Source organism: Alligator sinensis, unplaced genomic scaffold (assembly GCF_000455745.1).
Source record: "Alligator sinensis unplaced genomic scaffold, ASM45574v1 scaffold569_1, whole genome shotgun sequence".
NCBI lineage: Eukaryota > Metazoa > Chordata > Crocodylia > Alligatoridae > Alligator > Alligator sinensis.
The window spans coordinates 1,633,378-1,646,708 of NW_005841914.1; the positions used below are offsets into that span (position 1 = coordinate 1,633,378).

General features: G+C 47.4%; 2 protein-coding genes across 2 annotated transcripts in view; one reads left to right on the forward strand and one right to left on the reverse strand.

Annotated features, from left to right (window-relative positions):
* Positions 1 to 1,680, forward strand: part of LOC102373710 (phospholipase A2 homolog otoconin-22-like) — a 2,721-nt gene extending 1,041 nt beyond the window's left edge. Inside the window, exons 2-4 of the mRNA XM_006018835.3 lie at positions 99 to 243; positions 617 to 723; positions 1,535 to 1,680. Of these exons, the coding sequence (XP_006018897.2) occupies positions 99 to 243; positions 617 to 723; positions 1,535 to 1,680 (398 nt within the window). The remainder of the gene's footprint in view (positions 1 to 98; positions 244 to 616; positions 724 to 1,534) is intronic.
* A 1,248-nt stretch (positions 1,681 to 2,928) lies between these two features.
* The window catches only part of ACAP3 (ArfGAP with coiled-coil, ankyrin repeat and PH domains 3), a 98,944-nt gene continuing 88,541 nt past the window's right edge, over positions 2,929 to 13,331 (reverse strand). Inside the window, exon 27 of the mRNA XM_014517551.2 lies at positions 2,929 to 4,953. Coding sequence (XP_014373037.1) covers positions 4,847 to 4,953 — 107 coding nt within the window. The 3' untranslated portion in view covers positions 2,929 to 4,846. The remainder of the gene's footprint in view (positions 4,954 to 13,331) is intronic.

The window sequence follows — 13,331 nt, forward strand, 5'->3', positions numbered from 1 at the left end:
CACTGTAGTGTGTATCCATGCCCTCCAGTCCTCTCATTGCCCTTCTCTGTGCCTTGCCACGACACTGCGCTTACCTCTTCTCCCTGCTGGTATTTTAGGTGTCACACTCGTGAGCAGCATCGCCACCCAGTTTGACGAGCTGATTCGGCTGACCACCTTCACTCACAGTCTGGCCAACTTCAGCAACTACGGATGCCACTGTGGGCCAGGGACACAAGGGGTGCCCGTGGACCCAATCGACAAGTAAGCGGGGATGATGAATCTCGTCTGGTGCCTCATTCCCTCCAAGTCAAGGCTGGGGGTTGGGTTGGTGACTCATGACGGTAAAAGGCCAGAAGGACCCAAGGGAAAATATTGGGGATAGGCTGAAAGGAAGAGATGGGATAGTTTGCTTTGCTTCTCATAAATAAATGACTCCAGCCACAAGTGTGGGAAAGAGGGCTGGCAGGCACAGAATAGATTGTGAACATCAAGGAAAACCAGATATGCATTGGCATTAGCAAATTCAACAGCATCTAACTTGGAGCCTAGGCTCTCCTCAAGTTGGAACTGGATTCTCAACCCTGACCCTTGTTGGACCCCCCAGTTATTCTACCCCTTTCTTTGCAAAACTTAGGTGCTGCCATGGCCATGACTGCTGCTATAACAAGGCCCAGATGTTTGGCTGCACTCCAGACACTCACCGCTACCGGTTCTATGCAAACGGGGACAAGATCAAATGCGGTGAGTGAGGCGCGGGTCTTCTGGCCCAGGACAGGGCGGAGGTCACAGGGGGTTGATGCGGTGCACGGTGTCGAGGCCTCAGCTCAGTGCTTGGAGGTGCAGGCTTGCCACCCCCCAGGCATGTAGCTTGCCCCAGGCCTGTGGGCTGACCATAAGAAGGCACTCAAGCAAAGTGGTACAGCACAGTTGTACTTTAGGGGAGAAGGAGTCTGATCCTACCGGCATCTGAGACGAGGCCCTATTTATCTCTGCTCTGCATTGGTGTCCTGGTGCAGGGCAGGGTGGCAAAAGAAGAGGTGGTATGTGAGGCTGGAAGGAGGCAGATGAGGGCATTATGTCCTGGCTGTTCAGCACTTCCCTTGGGGCTGCCATATAGGGTAAAGCAACATACCTCCCCCCGCCAAGAAAATTGGGTTTTTTTGCATTGAGCCAAAGGTTAGGGCATAAGAGTGTAAGAATTGCCATTTACTGGGTCAGACCCTAGGTCCATCTTGCCTGGTCTCCTATGTCACACAGTGGCAGCAGGTGGATGCTGAAGGGTAGAGTGAACTGCGCGTGACCAGGGTTTTTTCCACTGTTCCTGTCTCATTTGCAGCCTCCACCACTCCTGGTGCAGGTGCAATTGCCATATTGCTCTTTTGGGAAGGGTAGATAAAGATATGGTCTTCCTGAGTCTCATTGAGCACAGATAGACACCTCTCTCCTAGTCGGAGTCGTGCCACAGCCACATCTCCAGTGTGCTGGGCTCTGCTTCCGCCAACCTCGCAGGGCATACAGGTGACACGACAGCTCTGTTGGTCTTGTCCCACAGTGAAATCACGGGACCAGTGCGAGAAGATGGTATGTGAATGTGACCAGAAGGCGGCCAGCTGCTTCCGCAAGCAACTCTTCTCCTACAACCCGATGTTTCAGAACCACCCCACTATGAGGTGCAGGGGACCCCGACCTTTCTGCTAGGGACATCCCCCCTCTGACTAGCAAAGGGATGATCAGAAAAGGGGCCTCCCTATGTATCTCAGTGCTCTGTGTCTCCCTGGTGCTCCTGCAGTTCCTTATAATCCATGAAAACTGTAAATGGGTGTCTGGTTAGTGAGACACTCATAGGAAATGCAGAGCTTAACCTTTCCATTAGGAGAAACCACATGTCAGGCCTGCCTAATAAACTGCTCTGTTACTAATATTGTTCTGTGGTTACTTCCTTTCTGCTGAAATGGTGCTTTTGTGTTTGGCATTACCCTGAAAAGGGAGTTGTTCCTAAGTCTGCCAGGCTGGGCTCCCCCAGCCCAAGTGTCATTTGCTCTTTGGCTGCTGAAAGCTATAAACATGGCAAAATAATACTGCTCACTACAAGGTTTTAAGACTACAAAGCACACAGAGACATGCAAGAGATACCCCACGCGTCCTGTCCCACGGACAGAACAGCTTCTAGCTAATATGGGATATTCAGTTACCCAGCAAAATGGCAGGGGAGGGGACAGCGGTGTGGTGGGGAAAGGGGTCTCTAGGAGCCAAGAGATGTGGTGGCCCGGTTTGGGGGGTTTCATAGATCCATAGCTGTTTGGGGCTGGAAGGGACCTTACAGATCATCAGGTCCAGCCTTCCCTGCACTTGGGCAGGAAAGACCGCTGGGACCAGATGACCCAAGCTGCCCAATTCTTAGACCTGCCCATCCCAGTCCAGCGGTATCTCCCATCCAGCTTTGACCAGTGCTGGAGAGGACCACACAGCTCCCTGAAGCACACTCCCCAGTTCCAGTGCTTTGAAGTTTCTCTTTTTTGCTTCCCTTAATAATGAGTCACAGGGCTTGCCGTCTGAATGCCTCTTTATGGTTAGCTGTGTGCACTCCAACCCTCTCAGAGGGTCTTCCTTCTGCCTAGAGCATGCACAACTTGTTTCTACTGCTGAACAGGATTCCAGGAACTGATATGGTCCTGGCCCCGCTCCGTCATTGGCAAAACTCCTCTGGACTTCCGTGGAGCTAGCCTTTGACTTCAGCTGATAAAAAGGTACCCGAAAATAGATGGGAGCTGAGCATTTCCTTAGAGGGGAATTCATTTGGCTCTCCTCTCCCCCAGCCATAAAATCATGGCTCATAAATCTCACTTGATAACCCTTCTCAGATTGAAACACTCAGTGGGTTTGATAAAGGTCTACGGTTAGAAAGAATGAGGGTAGGCGCATGGTTTCCAAAGAAAAAGACCTACCTCAAGCCTTTATTTGCAGTTCATACGCCAGACTCTTTCATTCCCACCTTATTTAAAAAATACATTTCTTCTGCCATATGATATATTACATTTCAGCATGTAAACATGGTTTATATACATCGTGCAGACATTATGCTTTTATACGTCATGGTGCCTATACCGGTATAGTCCACACATAACTGTTCATAAGTATGAAATAATATTACAGGTAAAGAAATAGTAAAGAAAGCCCTGCCTTACAGAAAGAGTACAGCTCTCCTAACATGGAGGTGCACATCAAGGAGGGGATATAAAACTTTTTAAGGAAGGCAAGACCTTTTTAAGGAAGGCAAGGCAAGGTCTTGTGAACCCAGCATTCATTCCTGCCTGTGGCTAGATAATCTGTTCTGACCCTAGCTACTATGAAACTATGAAGGCCCAGATTGAGTTTTCAGATGAGGATGATATTAATAGTTCAACCGCACTTTCCAATGGAGGTATTGCAACAGAAATGGCAAACTAAAAAGTGAGGTGACATGTCCAGGTCACACAGCAGCCTGGAGGTAGAGTCCAGAAGAGATCTCATGGCCACTGAGTCCTCCTCACACGCTCCAGCCATTTAACCACACTACCATGTAGGCATAGAAAGCCGTGTTGGGGTGGAATTCGGTTTCCTATTTGGCCTGATTGATCATTTCTCTAATACCATAAAAATGAAGGCATGCACCTTCACCACAGCCAGCTTAACCCTACGACCCAGCATCCTCTGCCACTTGAGCTTGCAAACTGCCTTGCTACTAACTTCATTTGGGGCGGTGGAGGGGAATAACAATCTAAGTCTCTCCCAAATGGGTTTCATAGAGATTCACATGGATAATTCCCAAGGGGGAAGTGTTGAGAGGATACATTCACTCCTTCTTCAGGCAAGAAAATCTTCCCACACTGTAGGCAAGGGGGGAGTGCTAAGAACCCCTTTGTGTAGAAATGCAATACATGAGCAATACAGATAAGAAATGTTTGATCTCCAAAACAGGCACAACCATCAACTGCTATTGTTTGGCAACTGCTTTATCCTTCCTTCTGGAGTCTGCTGGCAGGAGTGCCAATATCCCGTGGTCGCTCAATGACTGGAGCACTGCATTGACTCGAGACTGAAACTATTTGAATATGAACAAAAATCAGTTATCCGCCTGGCAGGAATATCATTCCTGGAATGAGTCCATTAGTGGAGGGGAAGACTATTTATCTTCCTCTGGGGCTTGCCATGGGCTGATATAAAATATGACCAACTTTCTTGCTGCTCAGCATGGATCTTTTCACTGGTGCCAAAGACTATTTGCAGCCATTTATTGTTCTCCTGCCCGCCTCCTTCACCAGCAGGGATATCCCAAAGCTACCGCAGAAGTTGGCAGTGAAGGGATTAATGCATTCTGAAGAAACAGGGCTTTTGAGTCCCCTGGGCTAATAAGACTCTCCTGGGGCCCACTGTATTTTTAGTTGCAGATGGGGGAACCTTTCTCTTAATAAATGAACAAGAGAAAAGCCAAATCTTGTTGCATGAAGTGGGTGCTTGGTTTGAAGAGGCCTGGAGGACTGAGTTCAGAGGGAAAGAATTGCAAAAAAAACAATTAAAAAAAAAAGGGGATTACTTTCTCCTGGTTAACTCAGCTCTTTACAGGGCTATCCTGGCTGTTGATTAGTGTCGGTCAAGCTCTTTGGTCTGGAGTGTGGATACAAGAGCCAGCACCAGAATAAAAACGCTGCCTGCTCTGTAAGTGCGTGTTGGGTCAGGGAGGCAGGTTTCCAGAGCTTCCTTCAGCAGCTGAGCCCGAGCGACCTGGCCCACCTCGCCAGCCAGCTCCCCGCGGTGCACACTTGCAGAGCTTTGGTAGCTCGAAGCCGACTCTCCAGCAGAAGGACCCTCAAGAGGAGGGGAGGCGCTATCTGCAGGAGTGGCTGAAGTGTAAGCTCCGCCGGTTGAGTTTTTCGGGATTGTTGGATGCCATGTGCGAAAACTCCCGGAAGATGTCAAGGTACGTTGCATCTCCTGCAGAAATACACAGGAGACAAGTTAGGCCCAAGGCTTATCCCTTCTCTTCGTCCGATTCCTTCCATGCCTGGAACATGATGGGCTCAGTGTCTCTGACAACCAGGCCTGCGACACCTGGGCTGGAGGGATATGGGAAGGATTGGGCCAGAATGATCTCTCAATGTTTCAAGACAAAGTCCACGAGAGAAAAAAATAGAGCCCAGGAGTCCTGGCTCTTAGTCCTGCAGGAATAGTCCCAAGATTGTGTTTTGTAATGGTTTATTTCTAAAGCTGGCTAGGCCCACGTTTTATCGGGGGACTCTTGCTTCTCAAATAATTTTGGAAACATTCCCCTTCCTAATGCCTTGCCCTCTCTTTAAGTGCTTAGACCCTGGAGCCAGTCTGGGTATTCAGGGCAAGTGAAAGGAGCCAGATGGGCCACCTTGTGCCTTGACATCCCATACTACTCCCCGGCACGTCACAGAGGAGCATAAATTTCCCACTACTGGCTCTGCCATTGCATGTCTCTGTGATGTACAGGGATCAGCAATATGGTAGTAAATGATTCACTGTCCTTGACCTCTCTTGTGGTTGCTGGACTGGATGGAGGTTGTTGGGACAGAGGGCACTTCAGTCCATATACACCATAGCTATCAAATGGTAGCACCAAGGCAGGACCACAGTCACATTTACAACTCCAGAGGTGAAATATGGGTATTCCCTCAGCAACCCTCAAAGCCCCCCATGGTGCACAGATTCTGCATTACCATCCCAGAAGAATCATTAGGCGCCCGCATCCCGTTAGCAATCCCAGCGCTTGCATGTCCTTTGCTCTGTCTGGTGGGACAATTTTGGCCTAGACAAAGCCACTATGTTCCATGCATGGCGTATCAATGTCCCAAGAAGAAATGATAGGGTCTCCCCTGGTCCCATCCTCATAAGGTACTTCCCGTGGACCCAGTGAGCTCACAGCAGTGTCACTGAGACAGGGAGCTGTGCCATCTTGCTATGGCTTGTCACAGGGGATGTTCCCCCTTCTGGCCATCTCCTACCTCGACAATGGCAGAGTTTGTTTAATTGTGTTGGTTTAGGTAAGACTTGGCCCTGGCTTCCAGCCACTCAGTGGCATTGGGAAGTCAGGCCAACCTGCACCCACTCAAGCCACAGGATCTAGAGACATAAATCCCATGCAGCACGGGCTGGTGAGCTGCACCGGCTGCCATGTCCCTTCTGGAGGTACAGCATGCTCTCCTCTTTCTGCCAGGCCAGCTCCACCAGCTAGTGGTTGAATCAGGAGCCAACCTACCCCTGCCTTTCCGAGAGTGGCTAAACCCTTAGAGGGGGACAGACCAAGACAGTGGTCAGTCACAGTATGAAGTGGCGTTGGAGGGGAATTAAAAGGATTGGGCAAAAGTTTCTTGTCTCCTTGCTCCATTGTGCACCCATGTAGCATATAGAGACAACCTAGTGGCTTGGTTCATATTTAAGTTTCCAGCAGCCAGTGATGCTGGTCAGGAGTGACACTATCGACCACTAGCTCATCATCACATCCTCAGGCCTCGATGGGGGTCTGTCTTTCTCTGTAGTGGGGGAGGGCTCCTGGGATTTCGAATACAAACTGATTGATAGAGCAGCCATGCTTTCCAGAGCTGCTTGGAGGTGAGGGCTTGAGCATATGACAACAGGGAGGGAAAGTGGCACTTAGGTTGCTCATTGCTTCAGAAATTCCCTGGTTTGCATTATGTGTTTACCGAGACCGAGAGCTCTTCGGGGCAGAGGCTGCCTCCTCGCTCCTTGTAAAGCACCCAGCACAAAAGGATCGTCCTCCATAACTGGGATCATCGGAAAGTAGGGTCACAAAGTCATGCAGTCCATCCCCTAAACACAGTCAGCAATACCAATAAGGAACTATAGCCATAATGCGGGCTTCATTTTCAGCCAGATTTGAACTGTTTTGCACTGCCACTGCTTAACAGGTACTATGAACATATTTTTTTTCATGCCTGGTACTGAACAGACCATGCTGCCTTCAGCATAACAGACCATATAATAAATAGCAAGTACAACAGTTTAAGGGCCTGGGGTAGCTTGACATAGCTCCTCTGAAATCACTTCTGATTGTGCTGCATTCTCATTTACCATGAAGTCTCCAAAGTCACTGCCCAGACCCAGCTACAGTTTCTGTCTTGTTTGCATCCCCTTAAAAAACAGAGTGAGCACTGACCTTGGATAAAGTGGCTGCCACCAATAATCTTTTTAATTTCTTCCATCCCACTCAGCAAAAGTGCCTGCCCTGGAAGGAAGGAAGGAAGGAAAGAAGGCATTTCCTCCTCCTCACTTATAGGCAACATAATCTTCTATTTTCTTCATAGGAAAATCACTAACTCTTTAAGTGGCTGGGGTCACTTTTCTTAGAAAGGAGAAGCTAATGCACTGACTGTGTGGGGTAATAACAAGGGAAGCATTGTATCAGCTGAGTCCTTGGAGCCAGAATGGACCAAAAAAACCCAGCTTCAGGAGAACAGTCAATCTGCAAACTGTTCAGCAGCTGATCAGAAGGCTCTGCTGCAGAGATCCTGTGATGATGGGATAGAGAGTGACAAGGGGATAAGAGAGACATTGGAACAGCTGTTGCATTTCAGGAGCAATAACTGAGAGCATGGGAGAATATCACTCCTTGGCAGGAATGTCTGCAGATACCTAAAAATCCTATTCCCAGTCTGCTCTGCCTTCATGTTATTTCTTTGGTGGAGAAAAGATCAGCATCACAGCAAAACACACAGAGCTCCTGGACAAATATATTCAAGCAAGAAACTGTTGCAATCAGCTATTTTCCCAGTTGCATCTACTAAGTATTGCCTGACTATCACTAATGGGCTGGAAGGCAGCCAGATTGGATCAGGGCAGAATTCCCTTCACACCCAGGCACTCTCAAGTGGTGCAGGTGCTGGCCTTTACTACCTCTCCAGCCCCCACTTAGCTGTGATACAAGGGTGGTGGAGGGGTCAAGGAGGGAATGTGGCTGAGTTCTCCGGCAACGCACAGGTGATTTATAGTCCTACGAGACTGTAGTCAGCTGATACAATTTAGAGCAGTTCCCAGGCTATTCTTAGCCATGCCAGGGCTCTGGATGGTCCAGATCCTTCCTCTGAGCTTCAGGAAGCCGGCACTAACATCCCAACAGGCCCTTTTTTTGCAAGTACCAAGCAGAGTCCAAAACAATCCAAGCAAAAAAAAGACCTCTGAGCTAGTATTTATTCACCCTGGCAAGTCCTGAGTTAGCTGCAGAGAATGACTTTCACCCACTAACTTTCTATTCTGAGTTCCCCGAAGTCCAGATTCTCCTTGCACCTTGTGTCCTATCACTGATACTTGTGCAGAGGTGTGCAAGACTACTGCCAAATCAGAATGACAGCCTTGAGCAGGTATTTGGCACAGGTGTGAACAACCTTGTGATGTGCGAGGCAGGAGGAATCAGGCCCCTTGTGCTCCTCCCTGGTAGCAGATGGTGTTTCTCTGCACGGGCCCTGGGGCAAACCAAGGAGCGGTGACTTCCAATTTCAGCACATCCTGGTAGGTGTCTTGGAAAGAACATTTTGTCATCGCTAGCACAGGAGTTGCCACATCAGACCAGACCAGCGACCCATCTGGTCTGGTAGCCTGTCACCAACAAAACCCAGTGATAGATGCTTCTGAGGAAAACACTTCACTCCTCTAAAGCACCTAATTCTGCCAGTTTTTATCTCAGAGGGGGACATTTCTTCCTGCCCCCTGCACATGAACCAAGAAGCGGTGATTTCCAACAGCTTGGTTCATGTCAGGAATCCAGGACATCCTGTCACTAAGAACCAAGGAGGAGGGTCCTGGAAAAGACCCCCAGTAGCCTATCTGATGCATGATGCTTTCTCCCACAGCTAGTGATGCAATCCAGGAAAAGCATGGACCGAGTATGGTTTGGGGTGAAATTGCACCTTGGTCGCAATCACCTTAAAACCAGGAGCTCAGTTCTCCATAGGTATTTCCCAGTGAAATCAAAGGAAACATTCCCATTGACTGCATTGCTAATTGAATCATGCCCACACATCCATATCTATGTATCTATCTATCTATTCTTATTCATCTAGACAACTCATGCTTTTGCAAACTGCAAAATTATCCAGGTCAATAATATTCCACAGGGTCCAATCAATTCCACAGGTTAACTATACCTTCCCTAGGTACCCAGATGCTCCCATTTTTTGTCATAATGTCTTTATAATTATCTGAGCATCTCTCAGTCTTTAACACACTTATCCTGAAAACACCCCTATCACATAGGGAAGTCTAGTATCCCCACTCTATAAATGGGGAGCTGAAACCCAGCGGAGTGAGTGATTTATTCACCATGACACAATGCAGACCTTGAAGGCAGATCTCCAAAGTCCTATGCTAGTGCCCTGACCACTGGACCATCCTTCACCTGCATCCGAAGCACTTCAGCTGTGTTGGCAGGGGATCAAGCCATTCAGGGATCGTGGTGGATTTGATAAGCCTAAAGATCTTTCCAATATCCAACTGCAGGATCCTTCTGCATAAATCCACTCATCCAGCCTGACTGATATGAGCACAGTTTTTAGAGATCTATTTGCCCTTCTGGGGAAAGTGAAGATATAACTGCAACGTAGCTCCAGCTGCTCTAAGAGTGATCCTTCCTTCTTTTTTCGTAGGTTCATTGGGATCGGACATGGCCGCACTACGAGCGCTTCTGTTATTGCCTCAAACCTGCATCCTCTGGGCTGTCGACCGTGCACCGTAGTGCCCGCATCACCCCAGCCCCCTCTAAGAGTGATGAAACACAGGAGGTAAGGATGAGTTTTACCAAAGGCACCTGCAATTACATTATCTGATGGAAAACAGAAGGCAACAGCACAATGGCTCAGGGCACCAGCCTGGGGGTAGGAAAGAAGGGTTCATCTGTGTTGTCCTTTTACAGGGGCTGATCCTCTGCTGGATAAGTTCAGTAAGTACTTTGAAAAGACATGGTCAGGGATATTTTGAGCCTGTCATCTTTGACCCAGTGTTCCTCTCAAGCGCCTTAAAACCATGATGTTATCATAGGACCGTGCCATGGAGGCACCATGCAGAATATTTATGTGCCTTTCTTCCATCCTATTTGCTGACACACATCAGAGCACGGGCTGCAGTGGAAAAATGGGAGGTTGAAAGGGGGTACTCTATCCTAGACACAGCTAATGCAGAAAATAAGGCAAGAGACCCAACATAAATAACACAAGCCCAAGCAGAAAGAGGCAAGGAGTTTATCTAGATTTTTATTAACAGTGTTTCAAGAGACAATAGAGGGGGGAGGAGAGAGTAAAAGCAGACACCATGGCAACGGTTTTAAAATTGTACAAAGATCATAACATACAGAATATTCAGTTCCATAGTTATACTCAGTACAGATTGTATAGGCAAAGGGGAAATAAAAAAAAGTGTTACAAAGTTTGTACTGAAAGCAGGCAAGTGAAGGAGGTTAATATGCTAGAGCGTATTTACAGCAAGTGTAAGTCCCTTGTACGGCAGCCCCGGCCCTTCGCGCTGACAGAGCCTATAAAACAACCACATCTAGCAGCTTTGACTTGGCTGAGAGCGCCTCTTTCTTTCGGTGCTGTTTAGATAGGAAGTGATGGGACCCGGGGCCAGGAAAGAAGCCAGCTCGGCTTTGCTTTTCCACCAGTGGCTCACAGGCCCTCGGTCAGTGCTGCCAGCTTGCCTACGCTTGCCACGACAAAACCCGATTCCCCTGTAATTCTCGCCTTCGTCATCTACGGCCATGGGTCCAACACAGAGGAGTCACAGGACTGGGAAGACGCACAGTAACATTCAGGTGCTGCTTGATGAATGCTATAAATGGACACCAACTGAGATGGTTTTATACAAATGGGGGTTGATGGAGCTGAAGAGGGAGGCCTGACACCTCCCACGATGCGACTTAGTGGAGCACGGGACCTACAAATTATAAACCATTTCTGTCTAGCTACGCAAAGGTGCTGAGCTGAGCTGCATCTCTGGTGCATGAGGCCGCTAGCCTGGCTGACCTTCCCAGCCATCCACGTATTTGCTAAGGGCCCCTACACCGTCGCCACGTTTAGGAACCAGGGGAGCTCCCTTTGGATTTCCCCCCTACCCACCCCGCCCTCAAATACCTGGCTGTGCCTGACTGCCCCATTTTCCCACTGACTATTCACTGAGCATCATGCGAGCCTTTCCCCCAGGCTAACCATCCATAATGCAGTGAGGAAGCAACGGCAGACTTCAGGGCTTCGACTGATATGCATCACATTCCTATGGAAACAGCACTCTGTATTTTGGTTTCTATTTTTATTTTTTTTTCCCTATCCTTTCACACTCCCACTCTCCCTCCCTCGCCCCGTTTGGTCCCCTTCCCTGCTGTCACACCCGTCAACATCACATCACCCCACACACGCACCCATTCACACACACAAGTTTGTCATCAGCTGATCAGCGGCCGAAGCTCGCTCGAGTCTGCTCGTTCTTTTTGTTTTGCCTTTGGTTGAAAGCAATGATGCCCGGGGGGTGCAGAGCAGGAACCCTCTGCAGACTGGAGCCACGTGTCACTCCCAGCTGGAATTATGGAAATAGGCAGCCATGGCCGCGTCGATTCAACTGGGGTTATTGCACCTCTTGCTTTCCAACTCATTTCTTTATGAGTTTCCGTATTTCAACTCTCGCTTAAATAATGCCAAGGATCACTAGGCTGAGGTGCTGCAAATCTCACAGAATCTCACGTTCTTAGTCTCAGCTCATTGAATCTCGTTCTCTGCAAGCATCAGCATTTCTGAATTTTTCCTCTTAACACGATTAGTGCAAGGAATGCAAGTGCCAGAATATCCCCATTACCATTAGTAATAAATATTAAAGTAATAGGGAGGGATAATTTCTCTGGTTTAGATAGAAATTTACATCTCACTTACATCGGTTTACAGAGAGAGCAACTTCACAGCCTTCCAGCCCATTGCTTCCACCCAGTTTGGTGTTTGCCCAGAGGCAAAGCTGAGATCTAGATCTCCACAGTTTTGGTTTGTCCCATTATAAGGATGGGCTAATCTGCAAAACATGCTCAAATACATCAAAAAAGCCTGAGAGTCTTCAAATCCAGGCTTAGGTTTTGGGCCCACCTTCATGTGCACAATACTTGGGATGTTGCTTTCTAGACAAAGGCAAATCTATTAATGAATATTAGTATTAATTGTAGTTGCAACCAAGTTACTGTCAGGTAGGTATTAGGTAACATATAAAGTCTTTGAAAAGAAGAGTTATAAGGAAGAACGAAAAGGGAGACATTTTGGCATCAGATAGTGCCAACAGGATTGTACAACAGAGAGAAATACATCCCTATTTAAAGAAGAAAGAAACCTAAGTGACTTAATGTCTAGACTTCCCTGTAGCCTGACTAGCCTTTTGCTTTGCTGAAAACAAACTTTATGTACAATTTTCCCTCTGCCCTGACCCTCCCAAATCTCCAAATTTGTGCGCGCGCGCACACGCACACACACACACACACACACACACACACACACTCCAAAAAATAAATACATAAACGTGGGGAAAAAAATGATAAATGCCTCTTAGACATTTCTTTTTCCTGGAGAACTTTTTGTTGTAGAAACTCAAGGATTTGTTTAGCGTTATACTGTCTTTCAAGCTGCAAGGCGTCACGTGCCTCACAATCTGTGTAATGAAAAAAAAAAGAAAAGGAAAAGAAAAAAAAAGACGGGGGGGAAAGAAGAGGCGGATTTTTAAAAAAAAAATGCCCTAGCCACGTTAAAAAAAAATCCTGACATTAAATACAGCCAAACTGTATTGAATAAAAATTGCACTAGTCCTCTGGGCGTATCAATAATAAATTAAATACTTAACAAATTTCACCAATTAAAAAAGACAGCACAAAATCCATAACAAAAGAACATAAAAAAACCCCCAATAATGTAAGTAGGAAAAGTGCACAAAGTTGCTTTATACATTGAATCTAAATAAAGTACCAATACATTTTAAATAGATAAATTGTCTTGACAGACACACTGCTTTTTGCTTCAGTATTTACATATTCTTTAACCGCGTGTACCTCGGCAGTGAGAGAATCCGAGCTTATATGTGCCAAACTGTACACAATTTCTATATTGTTCTCATGAGTCGGTAACGCTGACTGTGAAATAAAATGGCCTGGATTGGAAGCCTCGCCTTCGGTTCTGACTGGTTTATAGAAAGGATCGACCAATATATTTCTAACCCCTGTCAAGAGTTGGAAAGCTGATCGGGGCCATTTAACATACAATACATGAGAGAGCCATTTCCTGGAAACCACCGTGATGGGTTTTGTGAATGCTGAGCAAGAG